Source organism: Populus euphratica, unplaced genomic scaffold, assembly GCF_000495115.2.
Source record: "Populus euphratica unplaced genomic scaffold, PopEup_1.0 scaffold180.1, whole genome shotgun sequence".
Taxonomy (NCBI): Eukaryota; Viridiplantae; Streptophyta; class Magnoliopsida; order Malpighiales; family Salicaceae; genus Populus; species Populus euphratica.
The window spans coordinates 227,081-242,279 of record NW_011500060.1 but is presented as its reverse complement, the minus strand read 5'-3'; the positions used below and the strand labels follow the sequence as shown (position 1 = coordinate 242,279).

At 30.6% G+C, this 15,199-nt stretch overlaps 1 protein-coding gene across 1 annotated transcript; it reads right to left on the bottom strand.

The window, feature by feature from the left end:
- Positions 1-8,000: 8,000 nt before the first annotated feature.
- On the bottom strand, positions 8,001-14,951 carry LOC105108039 (peroxisome biogenesis protein 3-2). The gene is made up of 7 exons (XM_011002178.1): positions 14,564-14,951; positions 14,016-14,177; positions 13,717-13,916; positions 13,486-13,616; positions 10,059-10,186; positions 9,298-9,525; positions 8,001-8,609 (listed from the first exon to the last, which is right to left on the bottom strand). The coding sequence occupies exons 1-7, from the start codon at positions 14,575-14,577 to the stop codon at positions 8,348-8,350; spliced, it is 1,125 nt and encodes a 374-aa protein (XP_011000480.1). The 5' UTR covers positions 14,578-14,951; the 3' UTR covers positions 8,001-8,347.
- Positions 14,952-15,199: the final 248 nt, after the last annotated feature.

Genomic DNA, 15,199 nt, shown 5'->3' with positions numbered 1-15,199 from the left:
CAATTGTGTCTATAATATGTAAAAGATTAATAGTAATAATAAATTCTTCATGAATATTTGTTTAAAATCAAATTATTATTTTTAAAATTTATAAATATATTTTGACGTGATATTATCAAATTTATAATTATTTTTTTAGTTTTAAATCACATAGAAAATATAAGAACATTATTTTGATTTTTTATAACTTGCTTTGACAATCATGAAATGTTTTATCTTTTAAATAATGATTTCAGTTAAAAAATAATTTCACTAAAATAATTAAGACATACGGAATAATAGAATTTAATTTAGATTTGACAAATATATTTTTTCTACTTAGCTTAAAATTTTAACAAACATTTATTTTAATTTTTGCTCCATTTTATTAAAACAATCATGATCCTAATAAAAAAAAATGTCTTTTCTTTTAAGAAGATTAATTTTTTTACAATGATATTAATGATTTTTTTATTGATAATTTTAAATTGGCATGATATGCAAAATTTTGTAAATAACTTTGATAACATTTTGTTCATTGATATTGAGTGAAAAAATATCTATATTTATTCTAATTATTTTCTTTTTTTATTAAATTAAGAACACATGATAAAAAAACATAATGGGAAGCATAAATTACACTAAAAATTTATTTTCGATGGAGTTTAAATTGTTGATGTTCTAACAAAAACAATTAAAGATCTTCTTACAACATGAAATCTTAAAAGGTGATGAAATCAAGCTTAAGATATTCTAGGATTTATGACTTTCTAGTAACTAATTCTATGTGAATTTTTCAATGGAGTTAATCCTATCAAAAAAAAAATTATTGGTAATCAGGTTTTACTAATTTAATCAATAATCTTTCTCAAGCATTAATGAGTTATTTTAACAAAAAAAACTTCCTACATCTCTATAAAAATTCTAAACCCATCAAAATTCATTAGAAACAATAAAGCCCTTAATGATTACACAAGTTTCATAGACATCTCTATTAAATAGATTTTTTATAGTATTTCAAATAATGGTTGAAATAATGATCACTTCTCAATGTTAAATTTAATCTTAAATCATGTAAACAATGATTCAACATACATAAATATTAAATTCAAAATGAAATGCTCAATAAATATTGAATTAATTTAATAAAAAAATATTCATATAATGGCTGCATAAAAAATTTTAAAATAAAAAATTATTCCATAACTTAACAAAAAAAAAACTTAATACAATGAACATTATTCAAGAGTATAGAAAAGATCAAAGAATTGAACATCTTGAAGGGGTTGTTGTCCTGGGCTTTTTTCTTTTAATTCTAATTGTTTCTCCTTCTAGATGTCAACTCCTCTATTTTCTGGTGTGTTTAAGGTATCAAAAACATTTCTTATTTATCCTAAAAGAGTTTTTATAGTTTGGTTTTAACCTTCAAATAAAAAAAAAGTCACTTTCCTTCTTTTTCACAAATTCTAAATTTATTTTCTTTTTTGATACTGCGTGCTAGTTTCAAACCAAAAAAAAAAAGTGAATTGAGACTTATTTATTTCTAGAATTATATACAATCAAATGTTGTTTCCAACAAAACTAGCTGTGTAATTTTTGGACATTTAGTACTCAATATATAGGTCGAAAATCGAGACAATGTCTAGGTTGCATGGACTTTAAATTTGATTTAAACTCTGTATTTTATCTTAATTTTTAGGATTCAAAACATGAAGATTAAGTTCTTCTCTCATAATAATTGTAAGTATATATTTTAGCTTTTTAAAAAGATAAAAAATGCATGAGATGGAGTTTTATAACTTTGTTATACCCCTAAAACTGATTAGTATCTGGGTTTATCTAGGACAAACCAACTAATATTTGAACTCTAAACTGAACCCATTGTTTGTCTCCTCATATGATCTTAAATTCATCATACTTTGATAATTAAATATATGAAAAATATATTAAATCCACAAAAAGTAAATAATTTTTAAAAATACTATCTCCAATTCATCATACTTTGATAGTTATATATCTGAAAAATATATTAAATCCATAAAAAGTAAATAATTTTTAAAAATTATTTAAAACTCTAGACAACTCGTTAGGAATCATATAAAATTCTTTAAAATAAAATAGAAATGACTAAAAATATATATGCAATATATTTCCTTATCATCTATTTTATAGTTATGCAATGCATTAAGATTGGGTTAGCAATCCATATCATTACTATAGTAATTTTAAATTTGTTAATGGTTGTAAGAAGATTATATATTAAATGATAGTTGTCCTTTGATCTCTTTAATCAGTTAATTTTTTTTTAATGATAGTTGTCCTTTGATCTCTTTAATCGGTTAATTATTTTTTTTTCTGTTTTTAATATAAAAAGTATTTATTAAAATTATAAAAAAATTATAATTTTAGTTTTTATAATTCTTTTGTTGTCGTCTTTATTTTTTCATAGTTTTAATAACTCTTTATATTATAAAAATAAAAAGAAATAATTTTTATGTTCAGAATAAAATGTTAAATCACAAAACTAGATTTAATTATACTGATTGTAATACTTATATAAATGAATTAAATTAACAATATCAATTATTTTGCTTTTAATTTAAAATTTATTTTTTATAAAAAAACATTTCTTTTTGATTTATTCTTCAACACATCATGTTTTTTTTTTCACATGATACTTTTTTATTAAAAAAATAGGTTTTCATTGTTAAGAGTATTTTTAAAATGTTTTTTAATGTTAATTCTAAAAAGAGCTATTATAGCAAGTCTAATCTACCTTTATATTTTTTTAAGAAATTAAATTTCATTTTAAATTCAAATTAATATCTTAAAAAGATTTCAATATAAAAATTAATTTAACCCTTAGGTTCAAGCATTTTGTAAAGAGTTAAATAACTTAAATGACACATGTCACTTGATTATGCAATTTAGCAAAATCACTATTTAATAGTCTACAACAAATAAATTATTTTAATTTAGGAACTCATTTAATATTTAAGTTGATACAAATATCTGATTAGTTAATGATAATAACATGGATATGTTAGATGGATTAAAATTGCTGGCAGAAACAAACACAACTCAAACTGACGAGACTTGACAGAAACGATATTTTTCTTCAGATGCATCTGTCAAATCTCATTATTGTACTTTTTTTAGCATATTTCTTGAATAACTAAATTCTTTGAATATCCTTCATCACTAGAGAAAAGAAGTCTTTGAACTGTGACATGGTAAGACATCGATGAGGTTGATTGAAAATATGATTACGGTTATTTTTTAAAGTATTTTTTATTTAAAAATATATTAAAATAATATCTTTTATTTTAAAAAAATTATTTTTAATATCAGCATATCAAAATAATCTAAAAACACCAAAAAAAATTAATTGAAGTAAAAATAAAAATAATTTTTTTTTAATTTTTTTAAAAAACGCTTTTAAAATGTAAAAACAAACAAGGTCACTCATGTTTATTTTTTTGGTAAATTTTGTGATTGAGGTTTTAAAAAATAAGTTTAGAAAAATTATTTTTAGTTGTGGTTGGTTTGATTTAAATAGGTGTTTGATTAATACTGTGATTGAAATTGTTACTCAACCAAAAGCATGTTAAAAATATTTGGTTAAAATTATAATTGAAATTGATGTTGTAAATTAAATGGTCATAAAAGACAAAGTATTTTTAATTTTGCATAGCAATTTTAATACATTCATATAACATAATTTAACTTAAATAACAATTTTTTAACATTAATAGAATTTTAGTTAGTTTATTATAATTAATAAAACCCTATTAAATATTCGCGCTTCAACATGAAAATAATAGCCTTGTTACATTTTGATTTGTAAACTATCATTATGAATTTTGAAGACCTAAAATGTTAATTTAATCATCATAATAGATGCTATTTTTACTCCTTCATGAATATAGGCCTTACTCTATAGAAACACATTTGTCATGTTCCAACTTTAATCACATTACTCAAACTGTCATAATCATGGTCACCCACATAATATTTAAAGGATAAAGAGAAAAGAGATAAGGAAGGTGTAACCTTATATTTTGAGGAATGAACAAAACAGGATGATGCAAGCAAAATGAAAAGGTAGGACAAGAGGCTGGTGAAGGTAACATGGAGAGGATGAAGAATATGAGGGGGTATTTTGGTAACTACAAAAAACAATGATTTTTTCTCTAAAAAAGGGTTATTAGAGGAGGCGAAACTGAGATAACATCTCAATAAAAAGTACCCAATAATTATTTTTTATAAACCTGTGATTGGAACATCACTTTCAATAAGTTCTATTTTCATAAAACTATGTTTCAACATTAACCAAACATGTTATTTTTATGGTTTATCTTAAAAGCACGAGTTACCACAAAAACAAACATACTTTTAATGGAGATAAAGTTGAGGTTGAAATCCAAACTTCACCAAAATTATAAGAATTAGTTAAGTCTAAGGAATTAATTAAACTTTCATTAGGTATAATTGATTTATTTAAGGACTTAATTGGAAAAAAAAGTTTGAAGATCAATTTGATAAAAAAATTTAAAAGAATTAATTAAGTTCAAGGACTTAATTAAACTTCTAAAGGGTTTTGTGAATTCAATTAAGGACTCAATTCAACAAAAACTAAGTTTGAAGGCCTTTTTAAAATTAATTTACAAAAATTAAAAGATTAGAAACCTAGTTAAAACTTGGGATAGCATAATTAGTGTAATTAGGGCTTAATTGAAAGAAGCTTGAAGTGTGAAGGTTAATTGAGGACTACATTAAAGAAATTTGAGACTAATGATCCATTTGTAAAAAAATATTGAAATCCAAATGTTTAATTAAATAAGCATAAAGTCAAAATTGAATGGAATTAGAACCAATTGAGGAATCAATTGAAAAGTTTCAAGAATATAGGGATTAAATTGAAAATGAATAAATTAGATAAAAAGCCCAAATTTTCCTCTTAATGGATGACAAGTCATTTGATTTTTAAGTATAGATCTTGAATGACATGTCATTTAGTGATTATTCATTGTCTTATTCCCTTGTAAAATAAAAAAGAGAGTTATTCAAGTGTTTACCTTTTAACCATAATTTTTGTCCATCTTTTTACCACACCACATAAATTTCATGCCAACTTACACCTTAGTACTTATACTTCACTTTAAACTAAAATTCTAGCTTTAATTGTAAAGACAACACCTGCAGATTCTCTTCCAAAAATACTATCCAACACTACTTTACCTCTTAAAACAATCTGGTGTATTTACTTGCCAACTATTGAGCTAGATGAATTTGGGTCTTCATCTTCAACCAATAGCAAGGATCCCTTTCCTACAACTAAAGATCAAGGTTCTGTTAAATTATAAGCTCTAGAAAACCTTTTTATTTCTCTTATAAAAAAAACTTCACGCAAAACCCTAATCTAATGAGCATATAGGAAGAATACCAACCAAAATGAACATTATCGTGAACTTTATGGGCAATGCTCTTTTTAAAGATGTTTTGAAACTTGATGATAAGTTTTGGGCAATTCCCATTATTTTATACTCATTTGTTTTGTTAATGGGTAATGTTCTTTTTAGTTAATATCTATTAATTCAAACTGATAAAGACATGAATTGTGATATCCCACATCAAGAGTAAGCATCCAGAGCCAGAATCTTATTAGTAGTGCTGGTTGCTAACATATTATATGTATTTTGGAGCGCTATGCTCAAAAGTGAGCTTGCGTCACTAAGAACAAAACTGTAAGGACGGTAAAATCCAAAGCGAACAATATATAATATGTTGGACTAGGTTGTTACATGAATGATATTGTAATTTCTGTTTGGCTTAAAATGCATGCTTCTAGGCTTGTATGTTCCTAGGTTTAAATAAAAATAATGTCGGGGCTATAACTTTTATAAAAGATTTTAGATAAATATCTTTTATCATGGTTATAGTTTGCGTTTTTGGGCATGGGCTAACAATTTTGGTGGGTTTATTTACTTTGATAATAAGTTGAGCTACTATATTAATATGGATTACATGATTTTTTATGATCAAGTACTATACTTGCAAATTTTATAGGCTATTTTTTTTTTTTATGTGTTAGGTCTAGAATGAAGGTTATTCCAAGCCTAAGACAGTGTTAGTGTTTGATTGTGCAAAATTTTACAAAAGAATAAATTTATCTTTTATCCATAAAGTATCCTAACAAATTTTAACAAATTTTGACAGTTTTCTTTATTGATTTTTTTTTTGTTTGGTCAAACGAAGCCTTATTATTTTTTTAATTTATGGTCTTCTTTAAAGGACCTTTTTGCAATTGTTTATGACCAAATTTCTAAAAAAATAAATCATATTTGCATAATTTAGCATATTAAAATATCACAAAAAAAATATTTTTTTCATTTTATTTTGCAAGTATATTGGATTGAACTTGGTCTACATTTTAAAAACACAAAAATTTTCTTTTTTCTCTTTTAAATATCCAAGATTATAAACTTATACATGAAATGTATTCCTAATATTAAATAAAAAGGATATTTTTTTATTTTTTTATTATTATTAGCAACAATACTTACTACTACTACTACTACTACTACTACTATCACCACTAATATCATTATCATTATTATTATTACTATTATCACTAATATCATTATTATTATCACCATCACCACCACCACCACTACTATTATAAAAATATAAAGTTAATTTGAAGGATAAAATTGAAAACCATAAAAATTTTGACAAAAAAACCAAGGAAAGAAAAAAGAAATAAAAAGTAGAAGAACCAAATTGAAATTATTATAAGTATTGAAAAAAAAATCATAAACTTTATTTGAAGAATAAAATTAAAAGCCATAAAAACTTTGGCAAAAAAAATAATAAAAAATTAAAAGTAGAAGGATCAAATCGAAAAACATTATATATCCATATTAGAATTGAAGTGTTAGATTGAAAAAAAGAAAAAAAACTTTAACAAAAGAAAGAAGAACAAAAAACCAATGATCAAAACTGAAATGAGTGAATCTAAAAGACTAATAACAATGAGCATCAAAGTGTTTTTATGTAAAAAAGAAATGAAGAGGAAAAATTGTCACTAACAATAAACCGGTCATCATATACCGGTCATCATATGATAACACACACTACTTAAAAAGAAAAAGGAGACGACAAATAATAAAATAAGATAGCAGAAGCATATTTTCTATCACTAGCAGCTGCTGCACTCACCATTTAAAGTGTGCAACGGTTTTTATGTATCAATAGCCTTTTAAATTAAAAAATATCAATTAAAAGCTAGATTACATTAATACTATCACTCAAACCAACAATTAACAAAACAATTGAGGCTAACCAACAATTAACAAAATAATCAAGACTAGAAGACCCTAATATCTCTAATTACTAAGTTTTTTAGATTCAAAGGCATATTTGTAATTTCACTATGCATAAAAAGAAAAAAAAACTTAAATACCCTTCCTGACAGTGTTAGTTTTTTTTATTCTGAGGGACTTTTTGGTTATTTAACTGTTTATTAAAATATAAAAAAGATAAAAATACCCCTACACCAACTTATAATAACTAATGCATTATGAAAAAAAACAAAAATACTTCTACTTCTAAAACAAGTATTTTTTTATTTTTTTTTTAAATGAAGGCCATAGACACCACTTTATTATTGTAGGGAGTAATGAATTGCATCTATGGCTATAGAAAAATCACCACTTTATTATAATTCATGAGGTGTTTGCACAGTGCCTCTGCTTGATTGGTTGTAAGGATACTCCTATTCCCCAGGCCGGAATTACTAATCTGGCCAAGATCTCAACAAGTCCATTAGCCATCGCCAGAATGATAACTAGCTTTCAAAGTTCTAACATTGACTCTTTGCATCACCTTCGTTTAGAACATTCTGTGGATGGCAACCACTTTAAACAAGCAAGCACCTCAACAGAAACGTTAAGTGCAGATTCTTTGCAAGCATCTTTAAGAAAGAAAGAAAGAAATATTGCAAGTCCACACGGAGATAGAAGAAGAAAGTCGCATAACTGTAAAGAAATCTCTTCAAAGACGTACCAGATAGTGCTTCATGCACAGTTTCTGTCATTTTTCCAGTTTTGATACCAGACAAATGGAATCCATCACAAAGCAAATGACACGTGACAATGGCTCGACGAAGATATTACGAGCGAGTAAAGAATTACAAAATGAAATCTCTTTTAGCCTTCTCTTTCATTCCTCCTTTCAGGCGGTTGACATCTTGGAGATCCAAAGCCTGGTACCATACAAATGTTAACATGGGCGCGCGCACCCCTTGTATGAAAACCAAAATTATAATAATAGAAAAAGGAGATGGATAAAGATACAATCCGGCTCGCTAGTCTAAGAGGTTGTTTGCATAGAGGAGAGTGAAGAATAGTTCAACTTCTGGTAAATTCCGGATGATTTGGATAATCTGGTTTTGGCTTGCTTCACCGAGTAAAGATGGTATTATCTGCAGAACTCGTGATAGGAGTTTTGCCAGTGGCATCCCTAATGTCAGACTGGCCCCAGTGGACTGACTCTGAGCCTCCATATCATCTACCAGTGCATCCACCGCTACTTTCAAAGATATTTCCATGATTTTACCAAATTCAGCACTGCAATGGAGGGGGAAAAAATTCCTTTTAGAGGAGCTCAACATAGAGTTAGTTTGATTAATTTTCAACATCTCAGCTTTCAACTGGTACTAGGCAAACCAAGAACAAAAACTTCAAAGGCATGTAATGAAAGGCATTCCAAGGATTATGATGACAACAAGCTCTTTGATGTTGTAATGAAAAAAGGAAAAAAAACCTGGAAACAGAGAATCTCCTGATACTAAACTTACAGAGCACCAAGCACAGTTCGTACATTCAAGAAGCCACCAGCAAAAAGAAAGGAAGAAAAGAGAAATGGAGAGAGGGAGGGGGACTTTGGAGGGGAAATGGAGAGAGAGGGGGGACTTTGGAGGGTTGATATTATTAAGCATCCACTGGAAAAAGGAAAGGGTTAGAGAACTCTAATGGTTATTTTCAATTGTTTTCCATGCCACCACACAAGATTATAAGTGTGGAGAATAGTCAGCTCTGTTATGAGAGATCGTTGACCTTCTGCAGGCAGTAATGGATTTTCCTAAGCAGTTTGAGTCAACCAATACAAAACAGTCCTTGAAAATTGCACCTTCATGCAGTATATTCTTGTAATTAATTTTCCACCCTTGTGTTCCATGGGTAAAAGTAATTATTATATTTTGTGCCTGAAACATAATAAGCCTTTTTTGTTTTTCCGACTAGAACATAAAGATACCTTGATAGCACTGCCCGTGCCTCCACCATAAGCTGATCAAAATTCATGCTATCAGGAAGGATCATGTCATCAATGCTGGAGCTTGGGCCTAGTTTGTAGTGCCCACAATCTTCAGGCATTAAGTAGTCTATCCATTGGTGCGGACTTCCCATGCTCATGAACTTGTTAAGTATTTGCATGACAGTTTCGTGAAGTGAAGTGGTGTTGAACAAATCTGTCAGCTTCTTTCTGCACAGAATAACGTTGTAAGAAATTTAAGCAACCCTCCAATGGTCAAAACATTTATAATTATTTCCAACAGATGCTTCATATTCACAATTTTCATTAAAAATGCCCTTCCAATACATTAGCTTTTTGTTCACTATCTCAGATGTTACTGTAACAGATGTCATTGAATGAGTGATTTTTAGACTTCATGAGCCTCTACGCATTTGCTTTGAGGTTGTTCTCATGAGCCTTATACATAGATAGCGCCTAGAGTCTGTGATGATGTGAACTTCTTCATGCAGTCAATGAAGCACCAACAAAGTCAAACGTAGGCCAGATTCACTCTGGATTGATCGAGAAAATAGTGAAATTCTAAGCTTGATATTCAGTTGAGAAAACTTTCAGTCTGATTTTAGCATGTTTATTTTGAAAAATGGAGACGCAATCATCAGAAGCATGCAAACATAATTTTAATCTTATAGAATGCACCTTCTCAATTTAAAGAGAATTATTAGCTTATATACATGCCATTTTTCAAACATGGAAACACTTACCCCTCAAGAACTTCTGTTACCACAGCTTGGATATTTGGAATCAATGCCAGCAGGCCATTATTTGCGAGAAAATCAGCACTAGCCAAAAAATTTTGCTGGTCATCCCTATCAACAAGATCAACATTCTCCTGTGTGAAATGAATGAAATGGATTAACTTCAGGAAATGACAAGACACTTTAGGACATCCAGAAGCAACATGAAAAATACCACAGGTATCGTCTGTCTACCAAGAGTGGGTTACACTATTTCAATGTACTAAACAACCATGATACCATCACATACCTAACTGACAGATAAAGAATAATTTAAACAGGAATTTAAAATATCATGTACACATGCAAAAGGCCAAAGACATGAAGGGGGAATGATCAAAACAAATGTTTATATCAAAAATGCAGAGAGTAAGTTTGCCCAGGTTTACATAAATTGCTGGCTCCAAACTACAGTACACATTCCCCTTTTTTTACTTCTCTGATGAATACTTATTTTTCATGCGCTTTCATTGATGTTTAATTAACTGAATTAACATGTCCATTGTGGTGTCGCTCAGGTTTATATAGGCTTAAAGATGACACACTAGGCACCATGAACATCACAGCACCCAGAAAATGAGGTTGAACCATCCTAAATTCAGCATTCTCACTACTAACAAGTAGTAGCCTGTTTGGGCCCATTAAGGAGCAAACTCAATATATTAGAAAGAAACAGAACAGCAAAAGACATGTTGTATTATCATGGGTGGCATAACTTTAAGAATCACAAAGACCTCTTACCATGCTTCTGTAACCACCTATAGTGCATTCCATTCAGATGCATCATTAAACAAGCAGCCAAAAAGGGAGGACTTAGAACTAGCTCAATTCAGTTATGAAAAAATCTGGTTCAAGAGATATTTTCGTTTAACACCATCAAGCCAATGACCTCAAGCTAGTGTCAGCATCTAAGATTCCACGTCAATTGTTGAAAGCGCTAGAGTATGCCAGTCCTTATGCATATCCGTGGATGAGACTCCTCTAGGAACCTCCTAAAGCTTAAGTCCATAAAGAGAGGACAGAAAACAACTCCATCCCAAAGTAATTTCTCAAAAGAGAAAAATCATCGAATGTTCTTGAGTTCTGTTCCATCCAAATGCTTAAATGCACAACAAACATAATACAAAGGCCACAAGATTTTACAATCTCCATTCCCTACTGAAGCCTCCCAAAAGTACCCAACCACATTATTCACAATTTATCCACTAAGCAAAGGACCAGTACCACCTAATGTTTACAACAAGTTATAAACAAACTCGTGAACATAACCCATGCCGCTGGACAAAATATTGAGAAATCATTAGAACATTTATTATATGGTATGTAGACTTAACTAACAAACCCTGAAATATACAGCCACTTGTACAGGTAATAAGTAGCTACTAGCTACTACCTTTAAGTTGCTAAGAAATAGCTAGCAAATAGGCGCGTGGAGATTGTTCATGATGAAGGAAATTAAGGGTATATAAATACGAGGGAGGGGGAGTTGAGACAAAAAAAAATGAATATGAATTGAGTGCTGGAATTCTAACCTTCCCCACCTCCTCACTCATTTTTCTCTCGTTCTCCTCAAGAACTCTCTCCCCTATTTCCTCTTTGCATAAATTCTCAGCAGATCTTGTCATAGTCTTTCTGTGAAATCTGGTTTCTAACAGAAGTCAGATTCTGGCCCCAGTTCACAGCCTCCAAGACTAGGAATTGAACATTCATTTTTATCATAACACATCCCCAACCACCTTCCAAAGCAAGACATCACATAACCTCATTTATCAGTGCTATCCTGCATCACACATGCAGAAACATCCTCCCACCTGCCTGACACACGTGCCGGGGAATTGCTGTGAGACCAGGGTGCTGTTTTGTCATTGAAGAGCAAGCGCTTGAAGAGGAGAGATAAATGGGTGCGCAGGTGGAGAAGTATATATTCCCCCACCTCCTCACTCATTTCTTTGCCTTTCTCCTCAAGCACCCTCTCTCCTAATTCCTCTTATTCTTGCCCCTCCTAACAGCCTCAAAAGCTAGGAGTTTACATTCATTTTATCGTCACATCCCGGCCACCTTCCAAAGCAAGACATCACATAACCTCATTTCTCAGCGCTGTCCTGCATCACATAAATGCAGAAACATTCTCCCACCTGCCAATCCAATTGCAAGCACAGGGTTTACTTATATACAGTCACAATGTATGTGAAGGGAACTGCTGAAGCGCTCACGTTTGGGAAAACTGATGACTAAACTTGCATTTTTGTATGGAGGATGCCTTAAGGCTTGAAACCTTCAATAAAAACAAAGAACATTGACATCTAAAGCCATATAATATCCATAGGGATTTGAAAGGGGGTCTCTAATAGTGATCACATCATTTCCATACCGGAGATATAAAGAGGCATCATTCAACAACTGTCCCTGCTACAAATCACAAATACAGACCTTCATCAAGACAACCATCCAGAAACCCTTTCTCAACCTCCCCTTCAGCACATCAACGCAGTTTGTTCATGAATTACAAGAAAAACATTATTTATTCTTATATAAAAAATGAACTCCTGTATGCATGAGATGTTAATTAATAAATGTGCTCCTTCAAAAGCCTCCCACCACCTCAACCATAATGGAGAATGTCAGAAATGAAACCTGTCTTCGTACTTCACTTTAACAAAAGCCTGGAATATCTCTGTAGATAATCAGTTCTCCTAGGTCAACTATTGTTATCTCTCCGGAACTGAGCTCTTTATGCATTATTTCAGATCACTATACTACCAAACATCAAGAATTTTAAATTCCAGACGTGGCTAAATAACTTCACAGTCTTAAAACATTATGTGATGTCATGAACATAATTGAGAAACATTTGAGTAAAACAATAAGAATTTAGTAATTCAACAATGGTGAGAATTGACATTTGTGTCCAGCTATGCAGATCCCCAAAGCTGCTTTCTGGATCAGTTAATGGTCTGAGAGTACAAATCTTAAAAGTACATATTTGCAGTCCAACTAAGTCAATGCAGCTTAACAGCACAAATAATAAAGATGGGCATTGAGGAGCAGTATTTTGGTTGGTTATCGAATGTATACTTCATTCTCTGACTAAATTGCTCTTCCAAGAAACCGCTATGACTAATTGTCATAGAACATACTTGCTTAAATGACAAACTAATAGCAATAGCAATCTGAAAACAAATTACAGTTCAAGAAAATCTCAGCGATTTTCAACACAAAAATCAATTGCACTGGACTGATTGGCCAAAGAACAACTATCTGAGATTATAGCATGACAGACATGAAAATGAAATTTGACAAAAGTTGCCTGAGGAAACACAGATAGTTCTGGCAAATGATAGTTCTATGTGAGCATATATCTTAAACATGGGAACAGAAATAGAATGGATCTTACAAGTAAAAGTGAGCTTCCAAGGCCACGAGCAGTATCAATATACAAATGTCTTCCTAGAATATTTACTTGAACTTTGATGTATAAGCTAAGCATTGTCACAGCCCACAGCGAAACCAACATTTGTGTGAAACCTGGAGGAAACACAGCCATAAAATTTGAGTGAAAAAAAAATCTGTGAGATTACATATTGTATGCACCATAAATATGTAGAAAAAATATGTAGCTGCATACTTAGGATTTTGAGTCTGTCCCACAGTTCAAGTTTCTCTGAAGAGGTAAGCGTGGTTGGCTGATCCTTCCCTTTCTGTAGCCTTTCAGTGAGCTGAGAAAGGTCCAGTTCTTCTGCTATCCGAGTTCTTAAATATTGCATTGCATGAGGCAATGTTGTTGTATCAGCTATTAATTGCACATTCTCGAAATGGTCTTGCAATCTATAAATACAAGCCATAAGACACAGCATAAGAACCAACAGAACATCATAAATAAGAGGGGGAAAAAGAAAGACAAAAACATAATCAAATTCTCTTAACTGGGCCTTGATGAGTTCATCATTTGCCCTTTGGCGAGCAAGTTCCCTCTCCAGATCTGCGAGCTTCTGTTGGTGAGCATTGTATAGTTTACAAAGAAAATACCCACTTCCTAAAACACCTGATGTAATAAGAATTTTCCTCTTATGCCTTCTCCAAAAATTCCTAGTGTCAAAAGAGTACTAAAGAGTCAACAAGCAATAAAACCACAAGGAATAGCTATTCGCAACCAAAATCTAATAATTAAAGCACAAATATAGTTCTTTATAACATAAAATCTAACCATTCACAAACAAAATGAACAGAACTAGAAGATCAAACAAGCAAATTGAGATGCAAAACAGTTATTCTAGCAAAGACTTAAAGAAAATTTCACACGCCCAGAAGACATAATATAAAAACACAAACTACCGACAAGGGCAATACATGGACTGAACTCCCACATAAAGATTGACAAATAAGGAGGACCCATCTGAAGAAACAGATAATTAAAGCAATAAAAGAGTAAATTAGCATAAACCCAGATGATTAAGCACAGTAAAAAGCACAACCTTAAAGAAAGCATTTTTAAATACTCTGATGCTATGCAACCACCCAAAAGCCCATCTCTAAGCTCTTATACCATTCAAATCCATCACTGATACTGTAAGTTGCAGGCAGGCTTATGATAGCCTGACTTTAGGCAATGCAAAAGGTTAAACTTCTTATCTAAGACCATACAAGAACGTCTTGAAGGAGAAATAAGGGTTTGAAAAGGGAGAGATGGATTGCTGAGAAATATGAGGTTTTTTAGTACAATAATTATTAAGGGGAGGTTTCGAATTTTTTTTTAAGATAATAAGTGGCAGTAGCCAATGATGGTTGTTGAGGTACCAATGTCCGCCTTCGTTTCTTTCTACTACGGTAGTTCTCTCTCTGTACTTAGTTTTGCCAACATTCACAACTCTTCTGAACTCTTTTTTTTTTTTTTTTTACTGAAAGATGCCTATCATCCTTGAACTTTTGGGATATTTAAATTTACTCCGTGAACTTTTCAGTTTTGATTGTGGCCTTACTTGAACTATTTTCTTTTAAAATCAAGTAATTCTACTAGTTTTTGTAGAATTTATTTAAACAAAGTAATGGATTTTTGTACGTGAATCACATGATTGTTAAGAAATAATCAGAAACAAAGATTTTTGAGATGT

Coding starts and splice junctions, on each gene's coding strand:
- LOC105108039 (XM_011002178.1), bottom strand. Junction 13,617..13,716: donor GGACAGACTCAAAATCCTAA/GTATGCAGCTAC, acceptor TGTTTCCTCCAG/GTTTCACACAAATGTTGGTT. Junction 8,610..9,297: donor GCACGGGCAGTGCTATCAAG/GTATCTTTATGT, acceptor CCTCCATTGCAG/TGCTGAATTTGGTAAAATCA.